The 12,938-nt window shown below is 32.5% G+C and overlaps 2 protein-coding genes across 2 annotated transcripts; both read left to right on the forward strand.

Annotated features, from left to right (window-relative positions):
- Window positions 1-633: 633 nt before the first annotated feature.
- On the forward strand, window positions 634-4,841 carry LOC107939132 (probable magnesium transporter NIPA2). Its single transcript, XM_016872409.2, has 9 exons — window positions 634-855; window positions 945-1,146; window positions 1,263-1,319; window positions 2,340-2,430; window positions 2,820-2,980; window positions 3,124-3,251; window positions 3,526-3,663; window positions 4,127-4,219; window positions 4,468-4,841. Exons 2-9 carry the CDS (start codon window positions 1,017-1,019, stop codon window positions 4,636-4,638), a joined length of 969 nt encoding a protein of 322 aa, XP_016727898.2. The 5' UTR covers window positions 634-855; window positions 945-1,016; the 3' UTR covers window positions 4,639-4,841.
- A 3,366-nt stretch (window positions 4,842-8,207) lies between these two features.
- On the forward strand, window positions 8,208-10,250 carry LOC107939134 (receptor-like protein 7). The gene has a single exon (XM_016872413.1). It carries the CDS (start codon window positions 8,208-8,210, stop codon window positions 10,248-10,250), a length of 2,043 nt encoding a protein of 680 aa, XP_016727902.1.
- The last annotated feature ends 2,688 nt before the right edge of the window (window positions 10,251-12,938 follow it).

Below are 12,938 nucleotides of genomic sequence, written 5' to 3' on the forward strand. Positions count from 1 at the left end.
ACCAATTGTATAAATTAACTTAAATTATTTGTTTGAAATGATGATTTAACGTGACATGTCAGCTTACCGTTACACCGCTAACAGTAATTAATAGTTCAGTGACTAAAATGTTACAATGCAATAACGTAAGTGACTAAGACGTAACATTTCAAATACAAGTGACTAAAATGTAACTTGAGGTAAACAAATGTGACTATTTTGGTAGTTTATCTATTTTTTAAACATCGTCTCTTATTAAAAAAACTATTGTTTTTAGAATTGGACTGAACCGGTTAGATCATGAACTATTAGAGGGTATTGGACTAGAATAAAGGGTTGGATTGACTAACTCACAAATTCGTTGAATTGACGGTTGAATCGTGATAAAAAAATAGATTGAACTGATTTTTTTCTATTTTTAATTTTTATGAATTTTAAAATAACTTATACAATTAAACCGAAAAAATTAAGCAAACCGATTGAACTGAAAACCAGTGGTCTGATTTGTTCTACCATCAGTCCCAATTTTGAAAACATTGTAAAAAAACAAAAGAATTAGCAAAATGATGAAAAATGAAGGACTATGAGTGAAAAAAAGAGATTAACGCGGGATTCGGAAGCGATATAAAATAGTAGTTTGTTTCTGCAACGATTGTGTAAACCTAAGTAACGAACTTAGCTTATTTTACAACTCTTTTTCTCTATGCAATTCGTTTTCTTTTCAAAGAAAAGAATATATTTTTCAAGAAATTCACTATTTTTATTTTAATTTTCTCTTCAAATTCTTGATTGTTATTATGATATGAATCTCTAGTTTTCTCTCCTTTTTTTTTTAAAAAAAATTTTGCAGTGTGCCAAGAAAAAGTTGAATAAAAGGTATATATAAGTTAAAAGAATCATGCTTTTTCAAAGTGTTTTTTTTTTTCAGAATTGTTTAGTGATATTTTGATTTGATTTGGATATAGGAATATCTGGATTGAAAATCTTGGCCCTGCGCAAGAAGATTTAAGTCTTTTTCTTTTTTTTTGGTACGAAAGATGAAAGGAATGTCAATGGACAATATTCGTGGCCTCATTTTGGCTGTTTCATCGAGCGTTTTTATTGGATCTAGCTTTATTATCAAGAAACAGGGTCTTAAGAAAGCTGGATCATCAGGACCAAGAGCCGGTTTCTTTCTTTGCTTTCTCTTTGAATTTTTGCTGATTTTAATTTTGTTAAAATATTTGAATTAGGGTCTATTTTCAAGTGTTTTTTTAATTGATATCTGAAAATTCTGATATTAGGGCAAGGAGGACACTCTTATTTGTATGAACCTTGGTGGTGGGCTGGAATGATAACCAGTAAGTTCAACAATCCACTTCTAATTTTGTTGATTTCTTATCATTTTTGTTTCTCTGTTTTTAAGTTGTGAATTGTAATTGATGAGAATTAGTTGGAATTTCTGAAGAAATGAAGTTTTGAGATTAAGGAGGTCCTTTGTTTGTAGGATAATTTGTTAATGGATATGCGATCAATATGAATATGTTTAGTTTTTTTTTTATGGTTTTCGATATATATGGATATGGGTGAGACATGTGTGTCTCTGTCGTCCATTGGTACTTCAATGAAAGCAAAAGTCGAAATAATGTAGACAATGACATGCTTTGTAGCTGCCTTTGTTGGAAATTCGCACCAAATTTTTTACACTCTAAATTATTTGTGTTCGGTATTTGTGTTTAACACCCGAATAGTTGTATAGATATACATGTATGATCAACAATACTTAAGTTGTATTAATGCTAATATCCAACACTTTTCTTCAAGTCCAAGTAACATAGATCTTGTCCGTTCAAGTGAATAACCAAATTGAAGGAAATTAATCTGTTTGCTTTTAGATGTGTTTTGAAGTGCTGTAGAATAGGAGAATTTTACTTGAACGATAATACCAAATCTGCGAAAAAATGTTAAAAGGCAGAGGGAAAAATAGCAATGAATCTTTCTTCAGTTTTCAAGGAATTTATCATCAAAGCAAATCTGTATGCAATGCCATAGGGCAGTAGTGTGCCAAAGTAGATAATTGTATTAGGTTGTTATGATCTTATTTTACTCAGACCCAGGTGTGAGTGTTGGGTATGAGTATATGCCTGAGATTGTTATGTTGAAAAATATGAAGCTTTTTTGTGTATTTGAAGGGTTATGTCCCTTATCTTTATCTAGATATGTCTTGGACAAGATGGTCAAACACACATGCTTAAAAAAATGAAGAGTCTGAACAACGTTATTTATGGCCTTTTATACTGCATGTTTACTTACTGTAGCATCTTTTTCCTTACTGCCAGATATAGCTGCTTGAGTTAAGTTAATGTGCTTTAATTTTACAGTGATAATCGGGGAGATAGCTAATTTCGCTGCTTATGCGTATGCTCCTGCAATTCTTGTAACACCATTGGGAGCCTTAAGTATTATTTTCAGGTATGTATTAAGTTCCATTTCTGTTAGTTAAAAATATGAGAGTCATTTAACAAACCAGTTGCGTTCATGCTCATATAAGAAATGGTGTTTATAAGCTTACATCTTTTTCTATGTTGCTTTTACTCATTTTCTTGAAGGACTCATGTCTAAGATTTGTGTTCAACACATTTGGACAAGATACAGGGATGTGACCTTCTAAATACATTTAAAGAATTGAAAAAACTTTAATATACCCATGTTGGATAATTCTTGCCTCCAACATTCACACTCAAGTTCGAGTAACATAGCATATTTATTTATGAAGGCACGTGGAGAAACATGTTTGCCATTGATGGATGGGATTGGCCTGTAGATTTGACTAATTTTATGAAGAAAACATTATTATGCAGTGCAGTGCTAGCACATTTTATTTTGAAAGAGAGATTACACATCTTTGGTATGCTTGGATGTGCTCTTTGCGTAGTTGGCTCTACAACCATTGTCTTACATGCTCCCAAGGAGAGACATATTGAATCTGTGAAACAAGTATCGCATCTTGCAACTGAGCCAGGTATGTAAGAACATTCCAATATAGCTACTTATTCTTTAAGATTTACCTTAAAATAACCTACGTTGTTTTGAGTTTTTATTTTTCTTGAAGGATCTGTGTCCAACACTTATGCTGAACTAATATATGCATTCTTGCGTTGATAGGATTCCTTGTATACTTTTGGGTTGTTTTGGCTGTGGTAGCAGTGCTTATTTTTCGATATGTTCCACGCTATGGCCAAACCCATTTGGTAGTTTATATCGGAATCTGCTCTCTCATGGGATCTCTTACGGTTTGTTGATTACTTTTAAGGCTTCTTCCTCTTCCTCTTTCTCTTCTTCTTCTTTTATTTTTATTTTAATTTATATTATATTTATTCTTCAATTTTTTGAAGCTCTTCATCTCACACACTTCAGGATATCATTATGAGGATATGAATCTTCAAAGATTCTTTAAATGCATGAAAAATTTAGAAAAAAAATGAATATATCTGTATCGATTCCATATCCATATTCAACTTGCATTACAATACATTTGTTTTAACAACCATCTTTTCGTTCTCATAGGTAATGGGTGTTAAAGCAGTAGGAATCGCGCTGAAGCTGTCGTTTGGAGGAATGAATCAGTTTAAATACTTCGAAACATGGATTTTCACAATAATTGTGATCTTTTGCTGTCTTCTGCAAATAAATTACTTGAACAAGGTGAGTGATGAGACTTAGATTTCATTACCCTTTGTCAGTGAGCGTAATTATATATTGGTTTAGTTTGTGTCACTCGAATTTTGTTTGAATGTTGAATAAGGCATATTAGACATGGAGGTTTTTATTTTTTAACTGTTTTCCATGTATATAAAGGATTTTATTCCCATACAAGAGTCTAGATATATATATGTATATGTGTGTGTGTGACAAGAGTATTTTAATGAAACTGAAAGTTGAAATACGTAAGTTAAGCGCTTTACAAGTTTTGGCGCTACTAGTAATTTGGACATCAACATTGTAAGTTACTCATTATTAAGTTGCTTATAGGATACAAAAGCATAAATGTGTTTTTTTTAAAAATAATTTCTTTCAAGCTTATATTCTTAATTTAATGTGATGATTAACTCTAAATTTATGTTATTGTTGTTATTCTTGATGGTAATAAAAGCTTAAAATTTTGCAGGCTTTAGACACCTTTAATACTGCTGTTGTATGTCCTGTTTACTATGTCATGTTCACAACATTCACCATTATTGCCAGCATTATCATGTTTAAGGTAATTTCTTTTTTATTTTTTTTTATTTTTTAACTTTTGAGCTTGACTAACCTTCTCATGGAGATATGTTTGACTATTTTCATGAACATTGCAAACACATTTATTTAGTTTATATGAATAAACGTGAACATAAATAGACAAAAAAAAATAAACTAACGGATCAAACTTAATTCCTATACAATCTTACTTACAAAAATCTTGTGTTTTTGTATATAATAATGTATTTTTTCTTTTTTGTTTTCTTAAAGGATTGGAATTCACAAGGCGGGACAGAGATTACAACAGAATTATGTGGATTTATTACAATTTTAGCAGGCACATTCCTCCTTCACAAAACCAAAGATATGGGAAAAAGTTCCAGTGGCAGACTTCCTGTTTATACATCTCCTGAACCAAATACAGTCTCCGAATCTAGATAGTCAGCCCTACAGGTTTGAAATTCGTATTTGGATTCTAATCCTTAGCTTTCTTGCATTTAGTTTCGTACAAGAAAGATTAGAAAAAAAAAAAAGAGACAAACAAAAGTAGAATTAGGATTTTTTTTTTTTAAATTTGAGGTTTATGGACATTGTCTATGTGAAAGTTACTACTAAAATGTTTAAGAAATAGGTTTTTTAGTTTCCTTCTGTTTTTCTATTTGTTATTTTTTTCATAATATGTTTGAGTTTGATATTTAATCATTAGAACTAAAAACCCAATTCTCTACTAATAAATCAAACAATTGTTAGTTTTTAGTGTTATTTTTGAGGTCTTATGTAATTGACCCGTGTTTATAGTGGTAGCTGGTCAAAATTATAGGGTATATAAAAAACATTATCATCTATAACTATACATATATGATATGTATGTATGTACATAATGTATAGTCAGCTGAAGAATTTTGTTTTGAGTTTATAGTGAGTTCAAAGTTTTTTGCAAATGATTCAAAATCGCGCAGTCAAAATGGGGAAAAAAGATATCAACATTACATTAGTATGCATGCCAAAGAAAAAAACATGTTAATAGCTATTTCCATCTCATTTTTAGATGTATTTGTTTGATCAAATCGAGGGAGAAAATTTCGAGTTAATCGAGTTGATGAGTTTTATTCATTATTTGAAAAATTTTAAGTAAAGTCAAGTGAAATAAAATTAGAGTTGAATTGAATCGAGTTAAACTGTTTGAGTTAAATTAAAAAATTTAATGTGAAATTGAAATCTTTTTATGGTATAAATTATTTTGTGTTAGAGCACATAAATTTGAAACCATATATATATTTGAAAATTTTTTCAAAGCAAAATAATAATAAAAATTATTGTAATTTTAAAAAATATATAAAATTTGAAATTTTTATGAATATTTTGAATTTTAAAAAATATTTTAAATTTTTAAAAAATATTTTAAATTATTTTGTAATTTTTGTTGTGATAGATTAATTTATTAATTTTTAAAATTTACAGGGACCAAAGGAGCATGTATACCAATTTATTGTTTGAAATGGAATTTTTAAAATATAGAAATAGAAATTTTTTCTTCAAATTTCTCATCCAAATAGAGCCTAAAAAAGTTTGAAAGCTGAAATTTAAATATGTTAGTTTCAAAAGTGGAAAATTCTATACATTGCATCATCAAACTTTTCACTTATTGTGTCATCAGTCTAGCTAATACTTGACTTGTACACAATGGTTCAACGTTGTTTTTGTGCAGTATTAATTACTTGGACATTTGCATGCAATGCCAAAGACTTAATACTTAATATTTCCACACTATCATTTTTTGGTCCAAAATTAAAGATATTAAAAATTTCAATTTAAACCATCATTATTTAAAATTTGATGTATAATTTTGAGATATAAATTGATTTAACTCTTTGATAAATTATAACATATTTACAACTTCGATATTCATTAACAAATTGATTTTATATTATAAGTTAAATTATTTTGTAATTTTTATTTAGAGAGATCAATTTTTTAATTTTTAAAATTGATAGGGATCAAAAGAGTATGTACATCAATCTATTGTTTGAATGATTTGAGTTATTCAGATTATAAAATTTAACTCGAAACTCGAATTGTAAATATTTTTAATAATATAAAACATAAAAATTATTAAAATTAAATAATAATATAGAAATGAAAATATTTAAACAAATTTCTCACCCATATGCACTCTAAGAAAGTTTCAAAACTGGAATTTGATTATGTATCTTTCAAAAGTGAAAAAATCTATATATTTTATTATTAAAATTTTCACTCATTGTGTCCATCAATATATAATGTGACTTGACTCGTACACAATGGATTGACGTTGTTTTTGTGCAATAAAAACTTAGATATTTGCATGCAATGCCAAAGACTTAAATACTTAAAAGTCCTATAACATTTCAAACAATCATTTTTTCTGGTCCAAAATTAAAGGTATTAAGCATTCCAATTTAAAACTTCCGAATTTAATTAGAATATCATGAAGTTTAGGGATCAATTTAAAATTCGATGTATAATTTTGAGATATAAGGTGAATTAACCCTTTAATAAATCATAACATATTTACAAGTTCAATACTCATTAACAAATTAATTTTATATTATAAATTAAATTTTATTTTTTTGTACTATAACAAAATTTACTTAAAAAATTAAATTGTAATATTTTTATTTTAAAAAAATTAAATGATGGAGAAATAATTATAAATAACATAAAAAATGATAAAATTTACCTGAGTTTAAAATAATTTAAAGTTCAAATATTTGTAATATCGATATTAAAATTTACTTTATCAATAAGAAAAATGAGATGAATAAAATATTAAAATCTCATTCTTCAAATTTAAAATTAACAAAAAAGAAAGACGTAAGGCAAATTAAGGGTGAATTTAACAACTTATTTCTATTACTAACAATAAATAATTTATGCTTTAAATAATAATAATAATAATAATTATCCCTTGCTTTAATATGTTGGAAAAAATTGACATAAAAGACTTGATTAGGCAAAATGACTTAGAAATTGCATGCAATGCCAATCACTTTCATTCCCTACCTTACTCCTAAATATTGTTCTATGGAAACTACACATTTGTGTATAAATAAGTTGTATGCCAAACACAATCCTCCTTCACACCCACCCAACATGAACACTCTTCATTCCCTTATTTCACTCTTTCTCTTCTCATGCTTCCTTCCTCTTCTCTTGTCTTTTCACCTCTTCAAACTCATCTCCCAATGCAATGTCTTGATGACCAGAGATCTCCTCTGCTGCAATTGCAACATCATCTTTACTATGCCCCTAATTTTACTTTCTCTTCCAAATTCAAGCTTTGGGATCCCAACACTGATTGTTGCTCCTGGGAAGGAGTTACTTGTGATGCTTATGGTCATGTTATTGGTCTTGATCTTAGTTACAAAAACCTTTCAGGCAGCTTTCACTCCATATTCAATCTCCATCGTCTTCAGCGCCTTAATCTTGCTGGAAACAACTTTAATACCACTCTGTTTTCATATGGGTTTGACAAACTCCAAAATCTAACCCATCTCAATCTTTCAAGCTCATGTTTCCATGGCTAAATTCCAGTGGAGATATCACACTTAACGAGGTTAGTCTCTCTTGACCTATCGAATCAAGATTATTGTTATCTGCGGTACTACACCATTATCGACCCATACAATTACGTATACAACTATTATGAACTACATCCTGAACTTGAACAACCTCTTAAATTAGAGAAACCAAACTTCAAGACATTAATCAAGAATTTGAGGTTTCTCACAGAGCTTTATTTGGATAGTGTGGACATTTCAACTCAAAGTACTAAATGGTGTGAAACCACATCTCTTGTACTTTCCAACCTGCGTGTGTTGAGTCTATCGTACTGTGGTTTGAAAGGTCCATTATGTTCTTCACTCTCAAGGCTCTCTTTTCTTTCCAAACTTATCATTGATGGGAACACAATCTCGTATTTACCTCCCAATTTCTTGGAAATTTCGCCTCATTTAGTTTCTCTCAGTTTAATGGGTTGCAATTTGAGTGGCCATTTTCCAACTGAAATTCTCTTATCGCCAAAAATTCAAAGCTTTGACATTTCATTGAATGAATTTCTTAATGGTCAGTTGCCAGAATTTTCATCAAACAATTCTTTACAGAGTTTGTTGCTTTCTTCTTCAAATTTCAGTGGAAAACTACCCCAATCAATTGGTAATCTCAAGTTCCTGACATATTTAGAGCTTTCTTATTGTAATTTTTTTGGACCCATTCCATCTTCAATTGCAAATCTTAGTTCCCTGGTCAACCTAGATCTAGCAGGAAACAAGCTTTCTGGATCAATACATTCTTCTTTATTTACTCTTCCATCATTAAAGTCCTTGTCTCTTTCAGAAAATCAATTGGTTGGGAAAATTGATGAGTTCCCCAATGCATCTTCTTCTTTGATTCAAGAATTATATATAGGCAATAATTATTTAACAGGACCTATCGCGAAGTCAATCCTCCAACTTCCAAGGCTTGAAGGGCTTTATATTAGAGGCAATAGCTTCAGTTCCACGAAGCTTGACATGTTTGTCCAACTCAACAACTTAAGGACTCTCTCGCTAAAAAATATAAGCTTGTTAATTGAAAGCGACAACAGAAGTCTTACTCTCCCCCAATTAGAGAGGTTATCGCTAAGGTCATGCAACCTTACCGAATTTCTAGAATTCATCAAAACACAAGACAAGTTGGTTGAGTTATATCTTTCTAGCAATCATATCCATGGTGTTGTGCCTAATTGGTTGTGGAAGAGCAGCCTTTCAAGGGTAAACCTTTCTTTCAATGTGATTGATTTTCCAAAACAGCTTCCCTTAAGTGATTTAAACTTCTCTTTCCCAATGTTGAAGCGATTGTATTTGGGATCCTGTAACATAAGCTCATTTCCGGAGTTATTAAATAGTCAAGAAAATTTAGAATATCTTGAACTTTCAAATAATAAAATAAGTGGTGCAATACCAAATTGGGTGTGGAAGAAAAGTTTGCGGTATCTGTATCTTGCTAATTACCATCTCTCATCTTTGGACCAACTTTTACCCAATCAGAGTTCAACTTCTTCACAGGGCTCTTTCACTTTCGACGCATCTTATAACAATTTGAGTGGCCCAATTCCAAATTGGTTATGCAATATGAGTCAACTTAGCGTTTGCTATGCATTTTATAATAATTTCAATGGCCCAATACCAAATTGCTTATGCAATATGAGTCAACTAAGAGGTTTTGATGCATCTTATAACAATTTGAGTGGCTCAATTCCAAATTGCTTGGACAATATGAGTCAACTTGATAGTTTTGATGTATCTTATAACAATTTAAGTGGCCCAATTCCAAATTGTTTGGGCAATATGAGTGCTCTGAGTTGGCTGGGTTTGCAAGGAAATAACTTCAGTGGAATGTTACCAAAATTTTCAAAAGCAACTCAACTTGAGTTTCTCAAAGTTAGTGAGAATAGATTGGAAGGGAAGTTGCCCAGATCATTAGCAAAATGCACTCAACTTACGGTTTTGGATGTAGGAAGCAACATGATAAATGATACATTTCCTTTTTGGTTGGAGAAATTGACTTACTTGATGGTTCTAATATTACGGGAAAATAGATTTTATGGTCAAATTAAACATTTCAAACATAAATCTGTTTTCCCAACTTTGGATGTATTGGACATTGCTTCAAACCAGTTTTCTAGTGAACTATCCATTGATTTCCTTCAAGCCACTCGACTAAGGTCACTCAAAATAGGTGGGAATAAATTGGAAGGGAAGCTATCAAGATCATTAGTCAATTGCACAGCACTTGAGGTTCTGGACATTGGAAATAATATGGTTCATGATACATTTCCATTTTGGTTAGAGAAGCTACCTTCCTTGAAGGTTCTCGTTTTGCGAGCAAACAGATTCTACGGTACAATTTCAAAAATCGACACGGAACGTGGGTTTCCAAAGCTACGCATATTGGACATTGGTTCCAATCATTTTTCAGGTGACGTGTCCATTGAGTTTTTGCAAAGTTTGTGTTGGAGTTTGAGTGTACTTTAACCGGGTAAAGTATGAGTTGCCAACAGAATACCAGCAGCAACGTATTATACCCGGGTAAAAAATGAAGGAAAAATGCTTGAAGTTCAAGCTTTAAGAGCAGAAATTGGAAGGAAAACAAGAACAGAACTAAAGCAAAGAAAGAAGGAGTATATGATTAAATGAAATCTGATAATTTTCATTCATAAGAAACGTTGGCTTAAAGCCATTACATATACCAGTCATTGGCTGGTCAAAAAATCAACAAATTCATCACCTAAACACTACCTAACTCCACTAGTTACATAGGGACTAGGTGATTTTGCTTGCAAACATAAACAAAGCTGGTGATCAGCTCTATCACCATCAAATTACATCAAACATAAACTAAACTAAGTTTAAAATGAACTAGATTACAAAAGCATAGTTAAACGGTAACAAAATGTAACTGAGACAGAAAAGAAGCATCAACCCCTTCAGTTGCATGTATTTTACCTAGGTAACTTGTGTGTATGAATTCTTGCACATACTTTACCCGGATAACATAAGTGCATTAATTTTCACGTGCGCTTGAATCTGCATGGGCTGCATGGGAACTAACTTCAACACTCCTCCTTAGTTTCTATGCTGCAAACTCCAAGCTGCTTTCTCAGTTTTACAAACCTTGACACACAAAGGGCCTTTGTGAAGATATCAGCAACTTGTTCCTCTGAATTGCAATGAATCAGCTCCACCTCTCGAGCTTGTTCCATCTCCCTTATCACATGTAACTTGATGTTGAAGTGCTTCATTCTGCCATGGAAGACAGGATTCTTTACAATTGCAACAGCAGACTTGTTGTCACAAAAGATCTCTGTTGCCTCTCTTTGATGTAGGTTAAGATCAGCCAGAATTTTTTTCAGCCATATGGCTTGATTTACAGTATTTGCAGCTGCAACATATTCAGCTTCTGCTGTTGATTGAGCCACAATCGATTGTTTCTTTGAGCTCCAACAAAACATGGTTGAGCCAAGGGTAAAAGCATATCCAGAGGTGCTTTTCATATCATCACTTGAACCAGCCCAGTCACTATCGGTATAGCCTTTCAACTTCAAGGTTTCAGCTTTGTTGAATAACACACCATAGTCAAGAGTGCCTTTGATGTACCTTAGCACTCTCTTTGCTGCTTGAAAGTGTTAGACATTACAGCAATGCATAAACCTTGATAACATACTCACAGTAAACAAGATATCTGGCCTAGTTGCTGTCAAATATAACAAGCAGCCAACTAGGCTCCTGTAAGTAGACTCATTGACTGGTTCATGATCTCCTTGGCTTGACAGCTTCATTCCAACAGCAATAGGAGTGCTTGTTAGCTTACAATTCTCTATCGGGAACTTGGACAAAACCTTCAAGGCAAATGTTCTCTGTCCCAAGAAGATTTTTCCTTCTATTTGGCGCACCTCCATTCCCAAAAAGTATGTCATTAGCCCCAAGTCAGACATTTCAAACATGTCCATCATTTTGGCTTTGAATTCAGCCAACATATCTTGATCTCCTCCAGTCACTAAAAGGTCATCGACATAGAGGGATACAATAAGCTGTATTTCAGCTTCATTCTTCTTGACATATAGTGTTGGCTCATTAACACTTCTGTTAAATCCCAAACTGACCAAGTAGCTGTCAATTCGAGCATACCAGGCTCTGGGAGCCTGTTTTAGGCCATATAATGCCTTCTTAAGCCTGTACACCATTTGTTCTTTGCCAGACACAACAAATCCTTGTGGCTGATCAATGTAAATCTTTTCTTCAAGGAAGCCATTAAGAAATGCAGACTTCACATCAAGCTGGTAGATTTTCCACTGCTTCTGAGCTGCCAAGGCAATCAACAATCTAATGGTGTCTAGCCTGGCCACTGGTGCAAATGTTTCCAGGTAGTCTAGACCATATTTCTGGCTGAATCCTTTGACTACAAGCCTGGCTTTCAGTTTGTTCAAGCTCCCATCAGCATTTTGCTTGGCTCGATAGACCTACTTTACTCCAATAACCTTCCTCTTGGCTGGTCTAGGAACTAATTCCCATGTCTGGTTCTTCTCAATCATGGAAATTTCATCAACCATTGCCTGTTTCCAGCCTTCATCAGCTTCAGCTTCTTCAAAACTGCATGGCTCCATTATGGCAACTTGAGCCCTTTCATAAATTTCAGCCAAAGGTCTAGTGCCTCTGACTGGCATGTCATCAATGTCCATATCAGGACTATTTTCATTTGACTCTGTTTGATCAACCACAAGTTCTTCAGAGACAGCTTCAGGTTCATTCTTGTCCCAATTCCAACAAGCCTTCTCATCAAACACTACATCTCTACTCACTTGGATTTTGTTGGTTAAAGGATCCAGGATCCTATAACCCTTTTTTACCATACTATACCCGGTTAAAATACCAGGAACAGCCCTTTTTGACAACTTGTCCCTCTTAACAGCTGGTACTTGGCTGTAACATAGGCAACCAAAGACTTTCATATGAGCCAATGATGGCTTGAACCCGAACCAGGCTTCAAAAGGTGTTTTGTGAGCGAGTGCTTTGGTTGGAAGCCTATTCTGAATGTAGATAGCAGTATTGACAGCTTCAGCCCACATTGTCTTGGGTAGATTTTTCTCAAACAATAAGCATCTGGCCATATCCATCAAACTCCTATTTTTCCTTTCACTAACCCCATTTTGCTGGGGTGTGTAG

Source organism: Gossypium hirsutum, chromosome A02 (genome assembly GCF_007990345.1).
Source record: "Gossypium hirsutum isolate 1008001.06 chromosome A02, Gossypium_hirsutum_v2.1, whole genome shotgun sequence".
NCBI classification, from domain to species: domain Eukaryota; kingdom Viridiplantae; phylum Streptophyta; class Magnoliopsida; order Malvales; family Malvaceae; genus Gossypium; species Gossypium hirsutum.